The 26,394-nt window shown below is 55.0% G+C and overlaps 2 protein-coding genes across 3 annotated transcripts; one reads left to right on the forward strand and one right to left on the reverse strand.

Annotated features, from left to right (window-relative positions):
• Nucleotides 1-8,914: 8,914 nt before the first annotated feature.
• On the reverse strand, nucleotides 8,915-12,275 carry SMIM45 (small integral membrane protein 45). The gene is made up of 2 exons (XM_059680843.1): nucleotides 11,821-12,275; nucleotides 8,915-9,485 (listed from the first exon to the last, which is right to left on the reverse strand). The coding sequence occupies exon 2, from the start codon at nucleotides 9,470-9,472 to the stop codon at nucleotides 9,266-9,268; it is 207 nt and encodes a 68-aa protein (XP_059536826.1). The 5' UTR covers nucleotides 9,473-9,485; nucleotides 11,821-12,275; the 3' UTR covers nucleotides 8,915-9,265.
• A 5,678-nt stretch (nucleotides 12,276-17,953) lies between these two features.
• Nucleotides 17,954-25,732, forward strand: CENPM (centromere protein M). 2 transcript variants are annotated; one of them, XM_059680833.1, is made up of 6 exons: nucleotides 17,954-18,094; nucleotides 18,618-18,697; nucleotides 21,893-22,000; nucleotides 23,050-23,129; nucleotides 24,361-24,452; nucleotides 25,387-25,732. In XM_059680833.1, the coding sequence occupies exons 1-6, from the start codon at nucleotides 18,038-18,040 to the stop codon at nucleotides 25,525-25,527; spliced, it is 558 nt and encodes a 185-aa protein (XP_059536816.1). In that variant the 5' UTR covers nucleotides 17,954-18,037; the 3' UTR covers nucleotides 25,528-25,732. The 2 variants fall into 2 exon arrangements, with proteins under 2 accessions (XP_059536816.1, XP_059536817.1); XM_059680834.1 differs by having other exon boundaries at nucleotides 21,908-22,000.
• The last annotated feature ends 662 nt before the right edge of the window (nucleotides 25,733-26,394 follow it).

A 26,394-nucleotide genomic window follows, 5' to 3' on the forward strand; every position in this document is an offset into this window, starting at 1 on the left:
CCTTTCATACTGTGAAGGGATGGCAGTGCCAACCTCACTCCTGCTCTCCCTCAGCATTGCCCCCACATCCCTAGGTCTGTGACCCTCGGGCCCCTTTGCCCACCAGCTGAGGTCTTTCCCCCAAGCTCCTGGAGGCTAAAGGCGGGGCTGTTCCCTGAGCCCTGCCCTGTTCGCTCCGCTGGCCCCTGCCCTGAGGCCCTGAGGACTGGAGGAGAACCCAGCCCTGGGCCCGTGGGACCCACAAGACCACCCAGACTGGCTCGGCCTTGTGGGCTGGGCACCCTCTTCTGCCTCTATCCAGCAATCGTGAAAGTAAAGATGGTGATGATAGTAGCTACCCTTTACTGAACACTTACGAAGTGCCAGGGCTGGGAAGGGGCTCAGAAGACGGTGTGTGGACAGCGCCTTCCGGAAACTCAGGCCCCAGGGACCGTAGCCACATCTTCCCAGGACTCACCCTGCACCAGGGCCCGGGCTGTGTTCTCCTGGCATCTCCTTTCATCGCCTTGTCACCTGCCTTGTGCTGGTGAGGACATCGCAGCCCACACCACGCTGTGTGGTCAGTCTGTTCCCCGGGGCACTGCTCTCCTCAGCGAGTGCGCTGCTGGGGCCGCGCTGGCCAATAGAACGTTCTGTGATAATGGAAATATTCTGTATCCGCACCGTCGCATGCGGTAGGCGCTAGCCATAGGCGGCTACTGAGCACTTAAAATGTGGCTACAGAGGGGAGGAAGTGAGTTGTTTATTTCATTTTAATTAGTGGCTATCATGTCGGACAGCAAAGTCCTGAAGGGCCCGGATTCATTCTTCACGGGGTCCCAGGGCCCGGCAAGAATCAGCCTCAGTAAATGTCTGTAGAATCCATGAACCCATAAACAAATGAATGGTGACTGTAGGGACCTAGGACCTTCCCCTCATCCATTCCCTCCTACTGGAGCTGAAGGTTTTCAAACTTGCCTGTGCTCTTGTTACCAGGGCAACCTGCTGGCTGGCCAGTGGGTGGGGGAGGGGAGCCATTTGGAGTTCTAACCCCCTTCCCTTTTTGCTTTGAGGCCTGCGGGCCGGACTTGAGGAAGAACAGAGGGTCTGAGGGAGGGGCGGCCCAGCCAGATAGGGTAGGGGAGACCGGAGAGGCAGAATCCTGAGCTAAAGTCAGGGACCCTGGTCCTCTCCCCACTTTGGCCAACAATTCATTCTGCAACTTCTACCAGATCACTTGCCCTTCTGGGCCTCAGTTGCCTTTTCAGATAGGGACCAGCTGTCCTCATGTAGCCTCTTCTAGCTTGAAATCTAGAATTCTTTCATCTCACTCGCTGCCAGGCTGTTAAGGCCTTGAGAGCTAGGAATGAGTATCATTCATCTCTGTATCCCACCTGCCCATCTGCCTGGCTCTCTCCTCCCGTGCTGAGGGCCTGGAGGACATCACCTGCCCGGTACAGTCATTACAAACCTGGGTTCCGCTGCCCTCTAGTGGCCCAAAGTGACAATGACTTCGTGTACACAACCTTCTTTCCCACCCAAGGAAAGATTGGCATGCCTGGAAGTGGCCTCGGAGGACAGACCACCGAAGCAAAAAAGTCACTGCGGTGGCCTCCCAGACAAGCGGCACAGGTCGTGGAGTCTCAAGCCTGGTTTATTATAGCTGTGTGGTTTTGAACAAGTCCCAGTCTCTCTGAGCTCCAGTCCCTCCATCTGTAAAATGGGGATTATATCAGTCAGGATGGGTTAAGTTATGCTGCAGTAACAAACAATTCCAAAATCCCAGTATCTTTTAGCAACTAAGGCAGTGGTTCTCAATCTCCTGGCCCTTTAAATACAATTCCTCATGTTGTGACCCCCAACCATAAAATTATTTTTGTTTCTACTTCATAACTGAATGTTGCTACTGTTATGAATCGTAATGTAGATATCTGATATGCAGGATGGTCTTAGGCGACCCCTGTGAAAGGGTCGTTCGACCGCCAAAGGGGTCGCGACCCACAGGTTGAGAACCGCTGAGCTAAGGTTTACTTCGCATTCATGCCTCGGGTGCGCTGTGGTTTGGGTCAGCTGAGGCTCTACTCCATGTCATCTTCATTCTGGGGCCTAGCAGCCACCTGCAGGAGCCGCTGGTCATTGTGGCAGAGGGAAGGGAGGGTGCTGAATTGTGCACTAGCTACTACGTGCTTTGGCCTGGATTCATTTCTGGTCACAACTCACCGTGAGAACTAGTCTCATGGCCCCACCCAACACGAGGAGGTGTAACCCCGCCACATGTGAGCGCTGAGGAGCCAGAAGGATTTGGTGAACAGCGCTGTGGACCCGCTCCCTGGCTGTGAGAACGCAGCGAGAGGGGCAATGAGCTCAGTCCATGTTAGCCATTAAAGCTGTTACCTTGCAATTCTGGTGTCCTTTTTTATTTAGCCTCATGATTTCCTACGACTTCAGGATCAAGTCCAGCTGTTCACGGCTGAGGACAGAGAGGGGACTGGACTTGCCAAGGTTCACACAGTGAACCAGTTGCTGGACACTGGGTCTCCAGGGTCCGAATTCTGCGCCCCTCCCCCATTACGGGTGGGGTAGGAGGGGTCTTGCCTGCCCAGGGTTCTCAGTAGGATGCTGACGGACATCGGACGGCCTTTTGAAGGAGACTGCAGCCTCTGCCCTGCCCCAGCTCTGGTCTCTCAGCCTTCCCAATCCTTCGGCTCTGCCAGAGTGGAGAGCCGAGGGGGCGGAACAATGACAAGCCTGTGCCACCCCACAGGCCAGAGTCCGAGCATTGTAGCCATTCCTAGCAGGGACCCTGCACATTCCCCTCCTGTCCTCCTGCTCTGGGCCCAGCCCAGACACACCCACCATATCCTGGCAGCTCCCAGGACTTCGTAAAACCTCCCAAGGCATTTTATTATTTTTTGAAATTTTTTTTATTGATTTCAGAGAGGAAGAGAGAGATAGAAACATCAAAGATGAGAGAGAATCATTGATCGGCTGCCTCCTGCACGCCCCCTACAAGGGATGGAGCCCACAACCCGGGCATGTGCCCTGACTGGGCCCAAAGCATTTTAAAAACGTGCACAACAGCTTGACCCCCAGGAAGCCTTCAAGTCTCTCTAAATCTTAGTCTCCAAGCAGGTGGGTAGCTTTTGGCAAGACTGCCAGAGAGACTGGCTCCTTGCGTCCAACATACGCTTTCACGGAGGCCCAGCCCAGTGCCAGAGGCTTCGGCCTGAGACACGAAGACACCGCCACTGCTCTCCGCAGACACATGAACAAACTCACAGCACAACACTAGGCGGGCGTGGGGGAAGCTGCTGGTGGGGTCGGGAAGGCTTCCTGGCAGAGGTGGCAACTCGAAGTTCAGCAGGCCCACTTCCTGGACTTAACCCTGACTTGAAAAACCACTTTCTGTTTGTTCACCTCCCACCACTGACTGGCATTCCCTGCTTCAACCACGTGACACCACTCACCAGTCTAAGAAAGGACTGGGGTTCTCTCTAGTCTCTTGCCAGCTCCTTTTCCCCTTTCTTTCTCTCTCTTTTTTTTTTAGTAAATCTTTATTGTTCAGATTATTACATTTGTTCCTCTTTTTTTCCCCCCATAGCTCCCTTCCACTCAATTCCCACCCCACCCTCTGCCCTTACCCCCCCACCCCACTGTCCTCATCCCTAGGTGCACAATTTTTGTCCAGTCTCTTCCTGCATCTCCCACACCCCTTTCCCCACCAAGAATAGTGAGTCTATTCCCTTTCTATGTCCCTGATTCTATTATAATCACCAGTTCATTCTGTTCATCAGATTATTTATTCACTTGATTCTTAGATTCACTTGTTGATAGATGCATATTTGTTGTTCATAATTAGTATCTTTACCTTTTTCTTCTTCTTCCTCTTCTTAAAGGATACCTTTCAGCATTTCATATAATACTGGTTTGGTGGTGATGAACTCCTTTAGCTTTTCCTTATCTGTGAAGCTCTTTATCTGACCTTCCGTTCTGAATGGTAGCTTTGCTGGATAAAGTAATCTTGGTTATAGGTTCTTGGTATTCATCACTTTGAATATTTCTTGCCACTCCCTTCTGGCCTGCAAAGTTTCTGTTGAGAAATCAGCTGACAGTCGTATGGGTATTCCCTTGTAGGTAACTGAGTTTCTTTCTCTTGCTGCTTTTAAGATTCTCTCTTTGTCTTTTGCTCTTGGCATTTTAATTATGATGTGTCTTGGTGTGGTCCTCTTTGGATTCCTTTTGTTTGGGGTTCTCTGCGCTTCCTGGACTTGTAAGTCTATTTCTTTCACCAGGTAGGGGAAGTTTTCTGTCATTATTTCTTCAAATAGGTTTTCAATATCTTGCTCTCTCTCTTCTTCTGGCACCCCTATAATTCGGATGTTGGTACGCTTGAAGCTGTCCCAGAGGCTCCTTACACTATCTTTGTATTTTTGGATTCTTTTTTCATTTTGCTTTTCCGGTTGGGTGATTTTTGCTTCTTCGTATTTCAAATCTTTGACTTGATTCTTGTGATCCTCTGGTCTGCTGTTGGGAGTCTGTATAATATTCTTTATTTCAGTCAGTGTATGCTTAATTTCTAGTTGGTCCTTTATCACAACATCGAGGGTCTCACTAGATTTCTTGAGGATCTCACTACATTTATTGGCGGTCTCACCAGTCTTTTCGAGGGTCTTACTAAATTTATCGGTGGCTTCTAGACAGTTCTTGAAACACCTTAAAAGTGTGGTTTTGAACTCTATATCCAGAAGTTTGCTTTCCTCCATGTCTGTCATTTGTGTCCTGTTTCTTTGTCTCCGCATTTTTTATGCTTTCTTGGTGCACCCCCTTGTGGTCTTTGTGCACAGTCTTGTTGTAGTTAAGCCTTGATTGTTGTAGGTAACACTGGGGGGGGATTTGACCTCCAGGCCAATTGGCTGTGAGACTCAGCTGTCTCTGCAGTGGGAGAACTTCTGTCCTGATCTCTAGGGAGGTGCTAATCTAGCCACTGCCTGAGGCTATCCAGCAAGGCTTGGGCGGGGCGGGTCCCAGGAGATCAACAGGGCGGGCGGAGCGAGCAGTTATGGCTGCTCTCAGTCCTGCCTTCAGAGGCTCTGCTTCTCAATGTCCCAGTAATCACTGCAAGTACCTCGGAGAGAAAGCTGCCCTAGAGTTCCGACCAATGCCAGACAGTCCCGCTTCTCCCGTTTGAGTCTGGGTCCCCAGAGACTCGCCCGGAACTGGAGCTCAGAGCCTGAGACTCCCTTCTGATTGAAAACGACAACCGCGCCCTCAGCCGCCAGCCCGCTCCGCATGCACCTCCGCACCTTAGTATTTTACTTCCGCACCGCACCTCCTCTGAGTCTCGGTATGCTTTTCTCTTTCCTTCTAGTTGTAGAATTTCCACTCAGCCAGCCTTCCTGTGGTTCTGGGTGATGTCCGTTCCGTCTTTTATTTTTGAAGTGGTTGTGCAAGGCAGCAATCTCCAGTGTTTACCTATGCCGCCATCTTGGTTTCTCCTCCTTTTCCCCTTTCAGGGAAAACTCTTATTCAGCCTTCAAATCCCAGCTCAGCAGCTATATCCTGGGCAAGCCCCTGCCCTGGGAGTTAGGCACCTCCTCAGCTGGGTTTTCCGATTCCCACACTTCTCTTGCTATAATTAGTTTTATACTTTGTTTACACATCCATTTGCCCCTCCCATTTGTCAGCTCTTTGACTCAGGGGCTCTATCTTCTTGGTCTTTGCATTCTTGGTGCCAGGCAGAGTGCTGGGGTAGAGCAGGTACATGACAGGCCTCTGCAGGGCTCCATGTGCATAGCTGTACGTGCATAGCATCTACACGGGGCTTTCTTCCCATCTCCTGACATTTGCCACAACCCAGTGAGGCAGGCAGGGCAGGAGGGATGGGAAACCACCAGGTCTCTATGGAGACTCTGACATGAGCTGAGCACAATGTCAGGCTCTGAGGAGGGGACATTTTTCTGGACTTAAATCATCTGAGATTCTCAGTGTCTGCCACACAGAACTGAAGGGTGAATTCATGAGTCTGAGAGCTAAGGAAACTTGCCCAAAGTCATGCTATTTTACTCATTCATTCATTTACTTATAATTGTAGCCCATTTCTTCCTTGGAGAACTTAGGAACTTCTTTGCTTATTTTATTTTACTGATTTTAGAGAGAAAGAGAGGAAGGTGGAGGGAGGGAGGGAGGGAGAGAGAGGGGGGGGAAACATCAATTTGTTATTTCACTTATTTATGCATTCATTGGTTGACTTTGTTATTGTTAATCCTCACCCAGGGATATTTTTTCCATTGATTTTTAGAGAGATGGGAAAGGAAGGAAAGAGGAAGGGGGAGAGAGAGAAAAAACATCAGTGTGAGAGAGACACATCAGTTGGTTGCCTCTCACAAGTCCAGAGCCTCCTAATGTAAGTTTATTCCGTCAGGGAAGGGAGCCCAGAATACACTGGGGCTGGCCGTGCAAGAGAAACTGAGGCAGCGCTGGGCTAGCTGCCCAGTGGGTGGTGCTGGTCCCTCCATTGTTGAGTGGGGTGACCTGAAAGGGGCTCCTCAGGGTTCCCACTCACCTGCCCACCTGCCTCTGCCACACCCCGACCTGGCAGCCTGCACTCAGAGCCCAGCTCACCTGTTCACCAAACTCTGGGGCCTCCTGTCTACCCTCCCCCTGCTTCAGACTTCCAGTCCCAAACCCAGGGGGCAGGACCCCTGGGGGACCCTGGGCGGCTCCTCCCTGTAACAGGGTCCTCAATACTTCTTGGGGTTTTTTTTCTTTTTTAAATAATTTTCTTACAGTGGGGCCTTGACTTACGAGTTTTTTGAGATACCAGCTGTCTCTCCACTGATTTTTTGCATTGAGTTGACAGAGTAATTTGAGTTAACGAGCTACTTAACGAGCTACTTAATGAGCTCCTTAACGAGCTCGGTCTGGGAACGAATTAAACTCGTAAGTCAAGGCCCCACTGTATTTCCAGTTACAATTGACATGCATCATTATATTAGTTTCAGGTGCTTACCTAATGCTTCTTGTTTTTCACCAGCATCTCTCCCCCTCCTTTAGGTAGTAGCCGCTACCAACAGCCTCAGGCCACGTGACAGTAGTGGGGACCAGAGCTGCCTGGCAATCCGGGCACCCCATTCCCTGAACTCATGAGCCCTGGGGGCCCATGGGAGTCCACGCCCTGGGCTTTGGCAGGAACAAAATCAAGGCACTGAGGGCTGCGTGAGCTGGGACAGGGCGCTTAGGCTGCCGCTGCGTGGAAGCAGGACTGAGCGAGACAGAGATGGAGCCGGTGACGGCCTGGAGCCCTAGGTCCAGCTTGAGTCCAGAACCGACCCCTTTTATTTCAGCTGTTTTCTGTCTGGTCTCCTACAAGAGTCCGGGCAGCAGTGAGGGAAGCGGCCTGGTGTGGGAGGGCTCGGAGATCCCGGCTGTGAGGCTCAGAGGTGCCCAGCACCGGGCACTGTAGGGCACACTCAGCTGTGACCTGAGGGCCCCTCTGGCCGCACCCTCACTCTGCTCCGCGAGACAGCTCCTGGGTCTGCCCAGGGAGGGAGAGCAGCAGGGCCCTCACGGTGAGAGAAGCCAGCTCTGCCCTCCCTGGCTCCTTAGAGGGGACGCGTGCAAGAGCGAGCCCTGGCCTGGGGTGGGCAGAGCCAGTCCCTCTCAGCCCACTGTCCTGTGACCTCAGACAAATCCCTATAACAATGGAATGGTAGCCGTCCCACCTGTTCCTCCTCATTCAAGGAAGTGGACTTTCACATGGACATGTAGCCACCCAGCTAAAGACTACACTTCCCAGCCTCCCTTGCAGCTAGGAGTAGCCATGTGACTAAGTATTGACCAGTGAGAAGTAAGGGAAAGTAGGAGGTGCTGCCCATCAGGGAGGGTCTCTCAAGGGAGGGGGTGGCCTCTTCCACCCGCCGGCCCCCCTGCTGCTGGGATGTAGAGGAGGCCCCTGGATGGGCCAGCTTCCTGGTGCAGCGAAGCGGCCAGAGGGGAGCCCCTCGGGTCCCTGACCTCTGCGTGGACCCGACCGCTACGCCAGCTCTGGACAACCTCCCCCCGGGTGCACCATGGTGCAAGGCCCTGCTGGTTTTTATCTCTGTTCCTGAATTTATAATCTAACTGGTTCTCTACCCCGGGGGTTCCTGGGAGGGGGGCAAGTGCTCCTGTGGAGACCCGAGGTGTTCAGCATCCTACAACACGGGACAGCCCCCACGACAGAGAGCCGTCTGGTCCGGAATGTCACGGTGCCCGCTGTGGAGAAATTCTGCCTGCCCTCTCCGCGATCCAGTATTTCCATCCCTGGCTTGAGTCCTGCGCGAACCCAGCGAGATGATTGGCATGACCCGCCTTCAGGGAAGGAGACAGTCCCGCAAGCACAGCCTGAAGCCTTTTATTGCAATAAATTAAGATGGCAGCCCGGAGAGGCGAGTGAGGCGCACAGGAGGCTCCACGCGGGAGAGGGCCTCCGGGGTGGGTGGGGGGCGGGGGGCCTGGCTCAAGGGTGCTGGGCTCAGCCCCGGAATGCAGTATAGGGAGAGGAAAGTCCCGCAGAGGGAGGGGGAGCTGCTGCTGGCCCCACACTGCCCACGGAGCTCACCCCACCCCACACCTCCCATCTTGCCTGGGCCCCCACTTTCCCTCTTACATACACACATGCCTCCCTTCCACGTGTCTGTCCACTTTATTCAGCCTCTCTCTCTCTCTCTCTCTCTCTCTCTCTCTCTTTCTCTCTCTCAAACACACACACACACACACACACACACACACACACCTCCCTCCCCTGTGGTCTTGCCCCTCTCACACCCCTCCACACACACCAATGCCAAGTCTGAGTCCAGAGGGGTGGGCTGGGCTGGCCCAAGCCGACCTCCCTCCAGACGGGGCCTTTTCCTGGGTCAGCTTGGGAGCCTGCCACGGAAGCTGTGGGGTAACTGGGGATTCAGTGGGGAAATGGGAGACCCGGAAGCTCAGGACTCCAGGTGGAGGGAGGGGCAGGGGTGCTGGGCAGCACAAAGGCACTGGGGGGCAGTTGGGGGTGTCCCTAGAGCTGGGGAAGGCGGGCAGGGGGTGAGCTAGCTTGAGGTGGGGAGCAAGCCCTGGGCCAGCGGTGACACAAGGCATCCGGGTGCCCATCTTTGCACAGCCAGGGTCTGCCAGGAGCACCCAGGGGTCTGCGGGAGGGACGGCCTGGAGGCCCTGAGGTGGTTCTCCCCTGCCCCCGGCCTCCAGGCTGGGCGGGCTGGGAGGGTGCCCGGTGCCCAGCCCCCGGCCCAGAGCTTCCAGCTCAGACCTCGGGGCCTCCAAAGGCCAGGTTGTCGCGGACCATCAGTGTCTTGCGGAGGTCACGGTCCACCGCGGGGCGCTGCATCCGCCACCTGTGCGCCTCCTGCAGGCCGGGCTCGAAGTAGTAGATGCAGGCGCCGAAGCCCACCAGGACGAGGACGGAGATGACCAGGTAGACAGGCACAAACCAGTCCAGGAAGTGTGGCATCGCGGCGGCCTCGCTGCTGAGACACGGGTGGTGAGGGCCGGCAGGCCACCCTGTCCTGCCCGCCCGTCCGAGGTCCACAGGGGCCCACAGAGCCAGGGCCCCAGCACCACTGCGTAGATGGGCAGCCCAAGGATCGGAGAGTGGGGGGCAGTGTCTGATCAGGACCGGCCGCCCGGCCAAGCACAGAGCTGCCCATCACAGGGGCCTCCGGGCTCCTACTCACCATGCAGGGGGGCTGACGGCGCTGGCTCAGCCCTCTCGGGCACACGGCCTCGGGCAAGGCGCCTGCCCTCTCTGGGCCTGAGTCCTCCCCGCGGACTCACAGAGCCTCGCGGCGGTTCCCGAGGTGGCTGCCCCTCAGAGCTCTCAGCAATGGACAGCGTGGCCCCAACTGCACCGTCCGTTACAGAAGCTGCCGCCTGCCAGTCCCTCGCAGATGGGTGGGTCCCCGGCCACCCACACATCCTGGCAGGTGTGGCTGGTAAAAGCGGGGTGAACACACACACCCATCCCCAGGGGACCTGGTTGAAATGGACAGGGGCCGCGGAGGCTCTGGAATTCAGGCCCCTGCCCAAGTTCATAATTATGCGAGTATGGATGCAGGCGCCAGCCCAAAAAGCTGGGGCCTTGGTTTCCACATCTGTAAAATGGGAACGAAAATAATACCGAAGGCCATAGGGCTATTGTGACCCTAGAAATGAATTAATTTGTGTGAAATGCTTAGAGCCAGTGCCTGGCACGTAAGTGTTATATAGTCAGTTTGTTCTTATTCTCTGCCTCAGTTTCCTTACCTGTGAAATGGGGATCAAAGTAGATCCCACTTCCCAAGGTCACTGTGAATGTTTAACGAGACAATGCCTGAAGCGCACTGAGCACCGAGCTGCCCGGCACGGAACCAGCACTCAGTGAGCACTCGCTACTGTGCTGTCACTTCCAGTGAACCAGAGGCAGGAAAGTGGGAGGTAGCAAGACAAACCAACGTTACATACACCCAGGCTGTTAGCATGGCCCGAAGTGCTCACATCGCCCTCTGCCAGCCCCCCAGCCTCAGCGCCCTCAGACCTCTGGTTCCACAGCCCCGCCCCCGCACATGATCTTTCCCCTGGAATGGCCTGTGCATTCATGTTCACCTGGCAAACTCCTATTCATACTCCAAAAGCCAGATCACAGAGCATCTCCAGGAATGGGATAAGCAGGACCATCTGACCCACCCTCACACCCTCCCTGAGCTGTAAGGAAGGGTGGGGCGAGGAGCCCCTCTGCCTGCCGCCCTTTGGAAAGCGCTCAAAATCCTTACAAAGGCCGATGGGCTGTCCACACTCGACAGAAACTGGGGCCCAGAGAGGTTCACTCACTTGACCTGGGTCACCCAACCGGGAGGCGACAGCCAGACCCAAACCCCAGTGACGTCCTGAGGTCTGAGTCCTCCTGGGTGGGAAAGACGCGAGCAGAGGCCCACCTTGGCCTCCGGGGCGGGAAGAGGGGCAGGATGAATGGCCTCCAGGGCAGGCTGAGCGCAGCCCCAGCTCCTGGGGTCTGGTCTCCAAGCTCCAGGGCCCCTCGCTCCCTGCTTGCAGGTGGGTCTGCCAGGCGGACCGTGACCCAGGGGAGGGAGATGCTGCTTGCCCGTCCTGCGCCCATCGAAGCCCGTCCCTGTCCCCAGGGTCCCCGCGGGCGGGCTGTCTGAAGCACAGGCCTGCCCCCGGGGCCCTGCTCATGGAGCTGTCAAGTGAAGGGCGCTTTGGCGGCGGAGAGTCAGGCCAGCGCCCGCCCTCCTTTCCGGCTGCCTTTCTGGAGCATCAGAGAAAGTTCAGAGCTGCCGGCTGCTGCTGCCTGGGTGGGGGGAGCGGGGCAGGGGGTCCCCAAGCAGACAGGCTGCTCCGAGCTAGCCTGACTAAAACCAAGGTGGCTGGTGCCCCCTCCCCTGGCCCCAGCCAGGACCCCAGTCTCCTTTCAGCTTAAACATGAGCAGCGGGGCCGGCAGAGCAGAAGTCATCCCCTGTGAAGCAGAGCCCAGGGTCCCCCAACCTCTGCAGCCCTAGGGACAGAGCCCAGGCGCTCGGGCAGACTGAGGAGCCCTGGCCTCTCGGTGGATGGGCCCGGTCGCAGCAGAGCACTCCCAGGCTCCTCTGTGACCTTGGGCCACTCCTCGCCCTCTCTGGGCCTCAGGCTTCCCCACGCTCGGTGAGGGCGGGGGTGGAGTTTACCAGATGATCGATCAGGAATTTTCCAGTCCCGTTCCTGCCAAGGTCCTGTCCAGACAGTGTGAGGGGTGCACAGCCCCTCTCCCTGCCTCCCGAGCCATTGACACCACTCGGCGCCCCACCCCCCGAGGCCCACAGACCCACCTCACGCCCTGCAGATGCCAGTTCCGGGGGCTCTGCACTCAGCACACCACCTTAGCCGGCTCAGCGGCTCAGCACTGGCCCGTGGACTTAGTCACGGCTGCTGTCCCAGAGTCCCTGCCGGCTGCGGCCATCCTGGGTGCTGGAGGCAGAGGAAGGGCGAGGCCAGTGTCCCCCACGGGAGATAGAGCTTCCCAGGCCCAGGGCTTTGGGCGGGGCCAGAAGGGGACAGACCTGGACTGGCTGGGCACCCTGGTACCTCTCCCTGCCCATCCGAGACCCTTCCCTCTGGCCCCAACCCTCGGATGGCAGGAGGCGGGACCTGTCTCGGCCAATCAGCAGCCTAGCCGAGCAAGGGCTTTATCCTCCGTTGCCCAGGCAACCAGCCTTCTCTCCTGGATCCCTCGCACTGTGCAAGTGGTACAGAGATGACAGGCAGGGCGGGTTTGGGGGACGGACAGGAGGAGGGGACCCCGACTGAGATAGCTGGGAAGGCCTGGAGGCTTGCCCTTTGAAAACAGGGAGAGATTGGGTGCCTGGCAAGTGGGTGGGGACACCAGCCGTGGAGCCAATGAGGGAAGGCTGGTGGGAAAGGCTATGAGTGAGACGACTCTGGATGCCCCACCCGTAGACACCCTGCCAGCTCTGGAACCATCTGGGCCCCTGCAAGGGTGTGGGTCCTCTCCAGCATCTGTGGGGCAGAGAGAATGAGCTGGACTTCACTGAGAGATTTTCATTGACATATAAGGTACATACAGGAAAGCGCAAATCTTTATTTTTATTTTTTTGTTAATCCTCATGCAAGGTTATTTTTCCATTGACTTTTAGAGAGAGTGGGAGGGAGAGGAAAAACAAAACAAAACATCAATGTAAAAGAGACACATCGATTGGTTGCTTCCTGCACCCACCCCGACCGACCAAGGCTGGGGATCGAAGCTGTAACCCAGGTCCGTGCCCTCTACTGGGAATCGAACCTGAGATCCTTCGGTCCATGGGCCTGACAATCTAACCACTGAGGCAAACTAGCCAGGGCAAAAAAATGCAACTCTTCAGTGATGAATTTTTAAATGCAAATCCTAAATGTACACACTTGTGAACACCACCCAGATCAATGCCTGGTATAATTCCTCACCCTAGGCAGCGCCCGCCGGCCTTTGCCAGTCGGTACCGCCTTCCCACAGGCACTCGCTGATCTGACTCCTAGCACCATAGATTAGTTTTGCATGTATTTGAATTTCGTATTCATGGGATCACACGGATGCACTCTTCTGTCAACTGGGCAGGTCTGGAGGCTCGCCCTTTGAAAATAGGGAGAGATTGGCGCTCAGCACAACGCTTTTGCCTTTCACCCATGTGGCATGGATCAGCACACCACACCTTGTTTCTCTCTTCACCACCGAAGGATGTTGGGCTGTTTGCAGCGCTGGGCCATTGTGAGCAAAGCTGCCACCGCGCTTTCCACAGTTTGCAGTGGGAGGGCAGAGAGGAGTTGGGGGACGGATGACAAAGGGGCATGGAGACACTCGAAGGGGGGGGAATGGCTTTGCTCATTATCCTGACTTTGGTGTTAGCTTTCTAAGTGTACACATATGTACTAACTTAGCAAAGTATATACTTTAAATATGTATATGTCATATACATATTAATATAGATTTTTATATGCCAACTATCTATATATATAAAAGCCCAGCAACCAGAATGGCAGAATGACCAGTCACTATGACTGCCAACCAGGATGATGTGGGTCCCAATAGGCTCCCCTGCAACCTCCTGTGGCCCCTCCCCCTGGCCAGCCCCTCCCTGGACTGGCCCCCCACCCTGATCATGGGCGGGGCCAGCCAGCCAAACATCAGTGGTCCCTCCCCCCACCACCAGGCCCCAATGGCCCCAATCAGGGTGGGCGGCCAGACCCCACCTGTGCACGAACTCGTGCACTGGGCCTCTAGTACTTTAATAAATCTGTAAAAAATGGGATCGGTGGCCTTTAGATATTGTTTTAGCCTCATGATTCCTTTTTTTTTTTTTTTTTTTGGTCTGTCCCCTTCTGGTCCCGCCCAAAGCCCTGGGCCTGGGAAGCTCTATCTCCCCTGGTGGGCATTGGCCTCACTCCTCAGCCGCAGCGCCTCCCTGCCTCCCTCCTCCCCCAGCGACGCTTCCCCCTTACCCCCTCACCTCTGGGAACAGATGGAAGAACACCATGTACACAAAAGTTCCTTTTAAAAGTAAACGCACACGTGGAAACCAGCTATTCTGATCCTCACTGGGCTCAGATCTGCCTCCCAATGCACCAGAGGCAACCACGCAGCATGTTCAGTACAGAGGGTGGGGGCAACGGGCCCCATGGAAGCAGGGGGTCCAGGTAGAGGGAACTGGCTCTCGGGGACGGGTGGGAGAATTACGGCTGGAGATGCCTCGAACCACAGACACACACCCACAAGGTACTCCTTTTTTCCAACCCTCACCTGAGGATATTTTTCCATTGATTTTTAGGGAGAACAGAAGAGAGAAGGAAAGACAGAGAGAAACATTGATGTGAGAGAACCACATCGATTGGTTGCCTCCTGCATGAGCCTCAACTAGGACCCGGGCCAGGGAGGAGCCTGCAATCAAGGTACCTGCCCTTGACCAGAATCGAACCCAGGACCCTTTGGTCTGCAGGCCAACACTCTATCACTGTGCCTAACCAGCTAGGGCCAGTTTAGAATGTTCTTTAAAAAAATAAATAAATAAATAAAATATATATATTATTAATTTCAGAGAGGAAGGGAGAGGGAGAGAGAGATAGAAACATCAATGATGAGAGGGAATCACCGATCGGCTGCCTCCTGCATGTCCCACACTAAGGACCGAGTCCAAACCCAGGCATATCCCCTGACCGGAACTGAACCGTGACCTCCTGGTTCAGAGGTTGACGCTCAGCCACCGACCGGGCAGCTCAGGGTGTTCTTGATACTAAACCTCCAGGCCTGGGTTGGCCTTCCTGCCAATCCCTGGCTGTCACCACAGTATGGATGCTACACACAACTGTCTTCTATTGCACCGTCCATGTGACACGCACCAAGTCAGCCGGACACCTCAGCCGACAGTCAGCTCCCAGCGCAGTGTCGCAGGGGCTCCCGGGGGAGCGTCACACCTCCGCCTGGGCTCCCACTGCCCCCGGTGGCTGTCCCCCACGTGCTGCGTTCGGCTGTTGTCATCTGCCCACGCTGACAGCTCCCTGGAGCAGGGATGACACCTCTGGTGCTGGGGTCACTCGCCCAGCACCGGGCCTGGCCCAAAGCAGGCACTCAGCACACGTCGACTGAATGGCTCTCAGCTCAGCCCCTTCTAGAAGGTGCTGACCAGGGTCCAGAGTTTTTCCATGACTCTCTAAGGGCCTCCGTCACCTGGGCGTCAGCCACTGGCCTCCTCGCTCTTCCTCACAAGTGTCAGGAATGCTGCCCGGGGTCTCAGCACTGGCTGCTCCTTCAGCCTGAAGATGCTTCTTCAGCATAGTTCGTTGGCTCCTCTCACTGCACTCAGGCATCTGCTCCAACATCACCCTCTTCCAGAGGCCTCCCCTGACCTAAAGCACGTCTTCCTACGCACCTCTACCTGTGCCCTCACCTGCCTCGCTTTATTTTCATAGCACTCGTTACCACCTGACTCCCGGGGGTCCCCTCCACCCCCCGGACATTGGGGAATCAAAGACTCGTCTGTGCTGCGGCAGGGGTTCCATGAAGCCATTAACCGCCAGCTCTTTCATTTGCAGTGAGAAGAATTTAGGTTAAATAGAGAGGGTGCATCTGCTCTCCCAGGTGGCACAGCAATGAGCACACTGGGAGGTCTCGGTCTGACTTCCCAGTACATTGAGTTGATCAATAATGTCTGATTCATCCGTGTTCTTAGGTGGGGCATTGAATATAAATCAATCCATTCATTCAACAAATACTTATTGAGCAACTACCATGCCTCAGACACTCCCCCCGCCCCCCACTGCTTTTCAGACAGAGTAGAAAAAAGGGAGGGAGGGGAAGAGAGACAGAGGAGAGAGAAACATTGATGTGAGAGAGACACATCCATTGGTTGACTACCAAACAAGCCCCAACTGGGATCAAACCTGCAACCCAGGTACGTGCCCTTGACCAGAAATCGAACCAGTGACCTTTCAGTGCTCTAACCACTGAGCACACTGGCCAGGGCTGTACCAGACACTTTTTTTTCTTTTGATTCTACTTTTTTTTGTCCCACTTTTTATTTTATTTATTTTTATTTTTTTTCTTTATTTTTTTCTTTTTTTACCAGACACTTTTTAAAGTGCTGGGCATACAAACTGGCACAGTCTCTGCCCTCTTGTGCTTTCATTGCAAAGATAAGGAGCAAGTGCTTATATAACTGAGCATCCCTCAGCCTGCCAGAAAAGCAAGACCCTGAAGCTCTTACCCAGGCCATTTCTCAGGCTGTGTTTGCAGCCGGCAACCTTGAGGAACGAGGTAACATCTCCCCCGGCGGAAAGAACAGGCCTCCCACTCACTATCAAAGCAGCGAACCTCAGATCCTGTAAAGTCATTCACAGGTGCACGGGCATCCGTGACGGGTCCCTGGTGGGGGCTGCAGGACATGGGGAACGCACACAAACACAAAGCCGTGGCTGCTGCTTTCACCGAGTAATAAAGCCCTTTTTCTCTCACCGAGGAGCCGCGTGTCTCCTGCCAGCATCCGCGAAATGGTAAGGCTGTTACCAAACCGTAGTGAACAGCTTATTAGTTTGTAAGTATGGTAAAATCCCAGAGGCTGCACAGTTGTTTTTTTTAAAAGTATATTTTATTGATTTTTTTTTACAGAGAGGAAGGGAAAGGGATAGAGAGTTAGAAACATCGACGAGAGAGAAACATCAATCAGCTGCCTCTTGCACACTCCCTACTGGGGATGTGCCCACAACCAAGGTACATGCCCTTGCTGGAATCGAACCTGGGACCCTTGAGTCCGCAGGCCGACGCTCTATCCACTGAGCCAAACTGGTTAGGGCAGAGGCTGCACAGTTTTTGATGATGTATTAAGTGGGGATTAGAGCTATGGAGAAAATAGAGCAGAAAAGGGTAGATAGGGAGTCTGGAGGGGCTTGCTTGCTATTTTGTTTATTTAGTTATAATTGATTTGAGAGAGAGAAAGGAAGAGAGTGAGAGAGTGAGAAATGTGTTGTTCCACTTATGCAGGCACTCATTGGTTGACTCTTGTATGTGCCCTGACCAGGGGTCGAACCCACAACCCTGGCTTATTCAGAAGATGCTCTAACCAACTCGGCTACCCGGCCAGGGCGTGGGACTTGCTAGTAGAGAGAGGAGAGGTAATTAAGAAAGACCCCTCTGACAAGGTGACACTGCAGCGGAAACATGACTAAGTGGGGAAACAAGCAAGGTGACTCCTTGAGAGAAGAGCGTTTCAGCCAGAGGGGACCACAGCGGCAAAGGTCCTGTGGTAGGAGGGTACCCTGAATATTTGACAAGCAGCCTAGTGGCCCCGGTGGCTGGAGGGGATGCCAGACGGAGAGGAGCCGAGGATGAGGTCAGGGAGAGGAGCAGGAGAGGAGGTCGGGGGCCAGAGCACGCAGAGCCTCAACGCCATGAGAAGAACTGTGAGATGGGAAGTACTGGTGGGTTCTGATCAGAGATGCGATGCGGCCCATTCTGATTTCTGCGGTAAAAGCATGACTCCGATTGCTGTGTGAGGAACAGCCTGGAGCCCTGGGGACCAGCTGCAAAAGGGGAGCCAGCGAGAAGGCTGTGAGAAGTCCCAGTAGGCGATGGCAGTGGCGTGTCCTGGTGGTGGTGGAGGCAGAAGGCGAGGCGGTGAGACGTGGTCACCTTCTGGGTCCATTTTAAGATCAGAACCCGCGGGCTTGCTTAGGGACCGGTTGTGGGTGGAGCCCAGAATGACCCCAAGGTTTTGTTCTGAGCAGCTGCGAGGCTGGTGAATGAGCATAAATGGACGACTGAATCACTGCACACCTTTCTCCGAGGCGTGAAACAGAAGGCCTGCCCCATGGACTGCACCTTCGGAGTGGGGGCCAGGGCTGGAACACCCTCAGAAAAGGAGGCAGCGGTTCCTTTAAAGGGCTCGGCGACGGGAAACCCCGCCCACGGAGGGTCACGTGCCCCTCAGGGAGCACTAGGGCGGGGCCACAGCGGCGTTTGAAAGGAAGGCGCGCACGACCTGAGCGGCGGTTCGGCCAGCGACTGGGATGTCGGTGTTGCGGCCTCAGGACCAGCTGCCGGGCCTGAACGCGGCCACCATCTTGGTAGGCGCCCGCAGCCGCGCTTCCCCGGCGGGGCTCCCCTCCCGGGCTGTGCTCCCGCTGCCCCGCTCTCGGCGCTCCTCAGGGGGCGGGCGCGCGCTGTTCCGGAAGAGGCGGTGGGCGGGACAGCCACATTCTGACCCAATCGGAACAGCCGCTCTCTAAGGCGGAAGGACGCCCCCACCAATAGGTGCGCGGCGGGCTTTCTTCCCGGTTTCTGGTTGGATTCTGGCCCGGAGGCCGAGTTCCGAGCCGGGCAGGGACTTGCAGTGTCTGAGTCTGAGTCTGGCCTCCCGGAGCGGCCCGGCGGTCAGCGGGAGGGTCCAGGAGGTAGCGAGTGCTGAGCGGGAAGGACCGGGGAGGGTGTAGACCGCAGGCGCTCAACCCGTGCCCGGTGGAGTCTTCTCTCGGTAAACGGCGCCCTGAGCGCAGGAGCCAGAATCCTGGGGGTCGTGGCCGCCTTCGGTCGGTGCGCGGGTCCCCATGTTCTGCAGAGGGACAGCGGCCGCCTTCTCTCTCTGGGCAGCTGGTGGGCAAGGAGGATGCTCTTCTGCAACCGCTGGCCGACTCGATACTCAAGGAGGACTGCGCCTCCACGCTGCGGGTGTAAGTAGCCGAGGCCCGGGGGGTCCGATCGCTCGGCTGAGGCCGGAACTCTGGCCCGAGCCGGTGGGCCAGCCCCTTCACCATCCGTAACTGCGCGGTCAGCCTCGCCGACCCCGCCGGCGTCTGGTAGAGCCGATCTAAGGTATCCTCCATCACTTGTTCTCTTACTGACACTTGTCACCGTAAGACATTTCCTTGTCACTGTTCGTTTCCTTGTTTCCAGTCGACCAGGCCCTGGACCCCAAGGCCAGTCCCTTCAGGGCAGGGACTGACCTTCGTGCACTGGTGACTCCCAGTGTCCTGAGCAGTGTAGATGTGCCCTCCAAATCTGGAGAAAAAGTGACCAAGGAAGTATGCCTTGTTTTCCTTCTTCTCACTGATGGGAAGTAGAAACAGCTGCTGAGGGAGTCAGGCGACTAGGTCTGGGGGTGTCGTTCGCCCTGATGGGAAGGGAAGCTCCAGGTCCATGCTGAAGGGGAATGACCCAGATGGAAGGCATTTGCTCCATGGGAACTGGAAATGGCCCTTGCCAGGCGGAACAAACCTGCCTCCGCACTTTAATGATCTCTGATGCGGGAACATAATCTTTTTCTTTTAAATATCTGTGCTTTATCCATCTTGCCAGTCTCTCGGGCCCCAGAACGTCAAACACAACCAACAATCCCAAAGCCATAGCTTAGAAATAGGAAAGGATTTTTAAGAAGAATTCATTTCAGTGGCATCAGGGTAAATGGAAAATGTGGATAACATTGCCTGCATTGAGCGAGACGGAAAGGAGTGTCATGGAGCCCTGGCCGGTTTGGCTCGGTGGATAGAGCGTCGGCCTGCAGACTGAAGGGTCCCGGGTTCGATTCCGGCCAAGGGCACATGCCAGGGTGGCGGGCTCCATCCCCAGTGGGGGGCCTGCAGGAGGCAGCCAGTCAATGATTCTTTCTCATCATTGATGTTTCTCTCTCTCCCTCTCCTTTCCTCTCTGAAATCAATAAAAATATATTTTAAAAAAAAGAAGTGTCATGGAAACCCTTGCCAGAAAGGGTAAGGATTCACCTGACATGCAGAAATCTGATGAAGAACCCACTCTGGGGAAAGAAGAAAGCTTTTTTTGAGTATTTTGTGGATTGGGAAGTTTAATAAGAACCTGAGTTTTTCAGAGTCATTCAAAGACCAAATAATAAAACAACAGAATGAGAGGAAAAGGGAGGTTGCTGAGCTAAGGGCAAAAAAGATCCAAAAATAATGCCATACGGGATCTAACAAATAGAAACAGCAAGGATCAGAATAGGTGCAGTTGAGCACTTCATTGCCTACAAAGAGGAAAGATTTGAGAAAACCACAGCAAAAGTGTTCGAAGATGTAATGGAAGAAAACTCCTCTGAAATGAGCGAACAGTTTAATTTTTCCATTAAAAAGAGAATATAATAAAAAAGAATTTTAAAAAAGGGAATATATATCTTATTCCAGGAAAAACAGTCACAGCATTTGTGTCAAGTTAAATTGTTGAACTTAAAGGGTAAATGATTCTTCAGACTTTTCGCAGGAAAGGCAGTCACCCACATGATCCTCCGCTCATTCCGTTGCCAGATATTTCCAGCTTCTGCATTTGGAGCCTATGGCAGGTTTCGGAATTGCACTTTTTGACCTTTTGTGGCTATGTGGAGCCATGTGACTAGTTCTGGCCAATGAGTTAAGAGCAGAAAAAACGATAGTATCTTTATTGGTGAGCTATTTAGTTGACAGTGAGACCCTCCTCAGAAGGCTTTGTCTCTCCCATGGCGACCAGCAGGGTTCCAGAGTGGCCACTTCGTCAGCCTAGGTCCAAGGTTATAGCTAGAGCAAAATGTAAACATACATACTAATAGCTCTCGTGTCTCATAATGGACAGACACTCAAGCCAATATAGATAAAATTGAAACAGTTTCAAATGATAAGTTATTAATTTTTTTCTTAATTCAGTTCTTTCAGGAAACAACCTTTGTGATTAAAAAATAACTTATTGCCCTAACCAGTTTGGCTCAGTGGATAAGAGCGTCGGCCTGCGGACTCAAGGGTCCCAGGTTCGATTCCGGTCAAGGGCATGTACCTTGGTTGCGGGCACATCCCCAGTAGGGGGCGTGCAGGAGGCAGCTGATTGATGCTTCTCGCTCATTGATGTTTCTCTCTATCCCTCTCCCTTCCTCTCTGTAAAAATCAATAAAATATATTTAAAAAATAAAAAAAACTTATCTAAGTTCATGTATTTTTTTCAGTTCTGCTTTAGTTATTTTGCTTTCATTAAATGCAAATTAAATTAATACTATTATCCTATTTTTAGATTATATCTATTCTAGTGTCTGAATGTGTATAGTATGTTGTGTGCATGTTTAGAAAAATGCTCTAAAGTTAACTAGTGGTAATTTCTAGGTAACTGGACTTTGTGGTGTTTTTGTTTGTTTGTTTTTTAAATATATTTTTATTGATTCCAGAGAGGAAAGGAGAGGGGGAGAGAGAAATATCAATGATGAGAGAGAATCAATTGGCTGTCTCCTACATGCCCCCTACTGGGGGTCAAGCCCGCCACCCAGGTGTGTGCCCTGACCAGAAATTGAACTGTGACTTCCTGGTTCAGGTGACCACGCTCAGGTGACCACTGAGCCAGACCAGCTGGGCAGTCCTTTTTGATGTTTCCTGAATTATAAGGTAGGCGATGGGAGGAGCTGGGTAATAGGAATACATAGAAATGGGCAGAAATCGAGGGTTCCAGAAAAACCTTCATGTTGGTATCTGACCACCAGGGACCAAGTCCAGGAGAGCGATGAGGTGATTTATGCAAGGTCACACAGCTGGTCATTGCAGAACTGAGATTTGAACCCGCTTCTGTCACACTCCAAAGGAGTTCGGTCCCAGCCCCTAATCTTCACAGTTCAGCACCCGCCTCGGAGCCTGGCCTCCCTCCCAGCGTGCAGTGTAGCTTGCTGGCCCCATGCCATCGTCTACCCCAAGCTCCCTCTTACCGAGGCGGCTGCTACACAGAACTCCTTTCTGCCAGAGGAGTCGGAAGAAAGTCATCTGGGTGGGACCGGCCCCGCCCCGCCCCACCCCGCCCCTCTGCTCGCCAGCGGAGTCTTGCCCAGGAGGGCCTCAGGTGAAGAGGTGAGGCGCCTCTGACTGCGTGTGATGGTCACGGGAATGTGGGCGCAGGGATCTTTAGTCCTGCAGTTTCTTGTTTTCCAGCCACTTGGCACATTCCCTCCCTCTGCCCTCCGATGTGAATCGCCCCCGAATTGACCTGATTGTGTTCGTGGTCAACCTTCACAGCAAATACAGGTGAGAGCCAGACGATGGGGCTGGTGGGGCTCAGGTGGCCCTCCCTGGCTTAGGGGCAGTGACGTCACTTATGATGGGAAGGAGAGGAGGCAGGGAGAGGCTGCCTGGGGTTAACCTAGACCAGTGATGGCGAACCTAGGACACGCGCGTCAGAGGTGACACGCGAACTCATTTTTTTGGTTGATTTTTCTTTGTTAAATGGCATTTAAATATATAAAATAAATATCAAAAAGATAAATCTTTGTTTTACTATGGTTGCAAAGATCAAAAAATTTCTATATGCGACACGGCACCAGAGTTAAGTTAGGGTTTTTCAAAATGCTGACACGCCGAGCTCAAAAAGTTCGCCATCACTGGCCTAGATGGTGAGGGGGAGCCATGGCCAGTGCACGATGTTTGAAAGACACTGATAAATCCTAGCAGTGCCACCTGTCATTTAGCTAATGCGCTCTGAGGTCTACTCTGGCCCTGACAGCGGGCACAGAGATGGAGGAAACAGACCCTGACCTCAGTGTGCTCCTAGCCATTGCAGGAGGAGGCGGGGCTTTCGGACACTTGTGAGAGCCCACACCAGACCTGTGACGCTCAGGACTTAGTCAGGGTAGGCTTTCTGGTGGAGGTGACACCTGATAGATAGGACGGCCTTAGCCAGGTAAAGATGGGAGTGAGCACCGTGTTCAGGTGAAGAGTTCATGTGAAACCAATAGTGTGTTTAGAAGAAAGACTTAAGGCCTGTGCGAGGTCAGAGCCCAGTCTAGTGTGGGGCATGGCAGTGGCAGCAGGAGTGGCCCGGCCTGGCCCCCTGTGGAGCGCAGAGGAAGGTCTGTCCTCTCCCTCCTGGGGGACAGCAGCCTGAGGTGTAATTAAAAGTAGTTTGAAACAATGAAAGGACAAAGGATTCCAATACCCTGGGCAGAGTCCTGTCCCCCCTCAGGCTCTGGCCGCTCTGGGATGGGATGAGGGGTGGAGTGGGCGGCGGGGGGCGGGGGAGGAGGGCACGGCCTTCTCTGTTGTAAGGTTTGTTTTCCCGCCCGGGCCTGGCCGCCCAGCCTGCAGAACGTGGAGGAGTCCCTGCGCCACGTGGACGCCGCCTTCTTCCTGGGGAAGGTGGGCTTCCTGGTCACCGGCGGTAAGTGCGCCCTTGCCCGCCAGGAGCAGTGTGCCGTGCACCCCCTGCTGGCGCCGGGCTGATGGGAAGGACCGGCCTCGGCATCCGACCTGCTGTCGGTCTTTCTAAGAGCACATCTGAGCAGGTCACTCATCGCTTGGCGTTGCCGAGCGGTTTTAGAGTAAAACCCAAACCCTGTGAAGGCGCCGCGTGTCCGGCAGCGTGGCCTCTGCCTTCCCGCCGCCTCGCCTCCTGGCACCCTCCGCTCTGGCTCACCGGCGGCTCTGAGCAAGTCCTGCTGTCTCCGCGCTGTGACCAACGGCGGGACAGTGTCCGCGAGCCTCCACTGGGCACCCACCGCCCGACGCCGCTCTGAGCGCGTTTCTGTGTCACTGACTGTCACAGGCAGCCCTTCGAGGCGGGTGTCCTCTCTCCTTTGTAGCTGAGGAGACTGGTCAGAGGTGACGCAGCCTGCCCAGGGCCCCACAGCTAGAGAGTGGTGGAGCTGAGATTCAGACCTAGATACTCATACTCCTGAGCCAGGCCGCTTCTCAGAGACGCTTCTCGTCTGACTCGCTAACGCCTCTTCCGCGTCCTGGGAAGGCCTCCCCGACCAGCCTGCAGTCCGGGCCCTGAGGGCCCCCATCCCGCACGGATGGTGTGTCTGAGCTGACCTGTGAGCCCCTTTTGGGGAGGGCCTGGCACAGCTTGTGTTCAAAGGCATTGGCAGCCTTGGCCAGTGTGGCTCAGTTGGTTGCGTCATCCCCTGCACCGGGTTCCATTCCTGGTCAGGGCACACGCCCAGGTTGTGGGCTCGCTCCCCAGTGGGGGGTGTGCAGGAGGCAGCCGATGGATGTTTTGCTTTCACATCAATGTTTCTCTTTCTCTCTCCCTGTTCCTTCCCCCTCTCTAAAAAACTCAATTAAAAAAATTTTTTTTAATGAAAATAAAAAGCATTGGTGAATAAATGAGTACCAGGTCACTCATGTATCGATTCACCGAGTCTCTATAGTGACTCAGTGAGGCTGCTGCCACCCTCACTTTATAGATGAGGAAACCATGTTTCAGAGCCCTTTCCGCCTGCTCCGCTAACTTGATGGTCTCGTCCGCCCAGTGGAGAAGGCGGCAGGATTGTCACCCCTGACCAGTCAGGGCCGGGCCCAGGGTCGGGGCAGCGGGCTGCTTTGCCCGGGCCTCCTCAGCGGCCGCCGGCAGGTGGCGCTCACAGCTAGCTCTCTGGGCTTCTTTGCAGCCGGGCGGGACAGCCACTGCAGCGTCCACCGGAACAGCGTGCAGAAGCTGGCCCGAGCCTACCGGAGCCCCCTGCTCTTCTGTGATCTGGAGGTGAGGCCTGGTCCCGGCGCAGGGAACGGGCAGTCAGCACTCAAGGGGCTGCTTGGATGATCCCCGAATATCGGGGATCAGGGGTTCTTCTGGAGCCCGTGGACCCCCTCTGATCTGAGAGTAGAACTCAGGGGATCTGTGGACTTGGGCAAGAAAAAATTACGTATTTTACTTTACTAACCTCTACGTGAAATTGAGCATCATGGGGGTAGGCAAGAGCCGTCGTGAGTTTTAGCAGAATCTGTGACTGTTGCCAAAAGAAATGGCAGGTGCCTGTGGGTGCTAACCTTGTGGTGGGTGGTGCTGTTCTGTGTGTGGCCAGTAGGTGGCAGGCCACGCCAGCCCTGGGCTACCCTGCACTTGAGAGCTGAGAGGTCTGCGGCCTGCTGGCTGTTTCCAGCCGCAGACCGCTGAGAACACAGACCTGGCTTCCCTCGGAGGGAGCCCCAGTGCGGACAGTCTGCACCCCTCCTACCCGTGTGGGCTTTCGGGGCACACGCCTCTGCATAATCAAGTTTGGGCTTTGCCGTAGTTTGAGGCCTTTGCGTGGCAAGAATTATCGCCCCATTTTACACATGAGGAAACCCACTCAGCGAGGCGTGGGCTGCGCCCAGTGAAATGATGGTCTAGCCCTGCCCAGAGGGCCCGGTGCTGGTCCCTGAGAGCACAGATGCATCAGGCATTGGCCCTCCTCTCAGAATGTAGTGAGCCGGACCGACACGTACATGCACAGGGAAGGGCTCATCATCTCTGGGGTCCCCGGAGGGTGCTGGAGGGACTCGGAAGCTGAGATGGTGGAAGCTGCTTGGAGAGGTGTGCTGTGCACAGGGTCATGGCCGTGGACAGGTGCACTGAGCTGTCCCCACATCTCCGACCCAGCCCCTTCAGGCAGCCTGTGTGGCCGCTCTGACCCTGCTCTCCGCTCTCCCCGCAGGTGGAAAGCTTTCGAGTCACCATGGCGCAGCGTCTGGTCCGCATGCTGCAGATCTGTGCTGGCCACGTGCCCGGCGTCTCGGCCCTGAACCTGCTGTCCCTGATGAGGAGCTCAGAGAACCCCTGCCTGGAGGACCTGTGAGGTCCTGGGCCAGGGGTCACTTCCCCACAGGACCCTAACTCTGTGCTCCCGCAGGAGGGCTCGGGGGAGCCCCACGGGCGGAGCAGCCCACGCCCACGCCCTCTCCAGCGGAGCCTGTCTCTTCCCCTCGGACTCGGTCCATTTCCACTCAAGACTTCATTTGAACAAAGAGTCTGTGACCAAAAACAGCTAGAAATTCATTGGTCTCATCCACCGCTTTGATTTTGCAGATGAACTGACTCAGAACACTCACGCGCAGGGTGGGAGGGACCCTGGCCTGACCCCACAACGGGCCTTGCTATCCTTGGAGCCTCAGTTTCACTGGGTGAAATGGGCTTGTTCTCCTCGTCGCGCTGTGGGGACTGAATGAATGACAGTGGTGAGGGGCCTGAGCTGGTGTGCCCTGTGCGTGCTCGTGTGCGGATGACAAACCGTTAATGCCTCACACGGGCCCAGGGAAGCACGATGAATGGTGACTGGTATTTGAATTCACCCAAAGCTAAGTTCACACCCTGGTGCAAACCCAGGACTGCACATGGGAGTCCTCAGGGCGCGAGGGGAGTGAGGAGCTGGGTCTGGGTTGGCAGCGAGAGGCTGTGCGTGCCCACTGCCCGCCTTCTCCCTGGGGTCCGAGTAGAACCTGGGGACATGCGGGGGCTGGAGTCAGAAACCCTGTCGGCCGCAGGAGCCTGGGGGGGTGGGGGGAGGTCTGCTGGGAGAGCAGGTCGAGGCTCCTTGGAGCGAGACAGCACCTCCACACCCCCACCCTCCTGCGCCAGGACCTGCCCTCCATCCTCGGGCGTCAGGACAGTTCCTGCTCGATGCCCGGGCAGGGCCAGCACTGCAGGGCCAGCTCTGACATCAGCC

This window comes from Myotis daubentonii, chromosome 2, assembly GCF_963259705.1.
Source record: "Myotis daubentonii chromosome 2, mMyoDau2.1, whole genome shotgun sequence".
Taxonomy (NCBI): Eukaryota; Metazoa; Chordata; class Mammalia; order Chiroptera; family Vespertilionidae; genus Myotis; species Myotis daubentonii.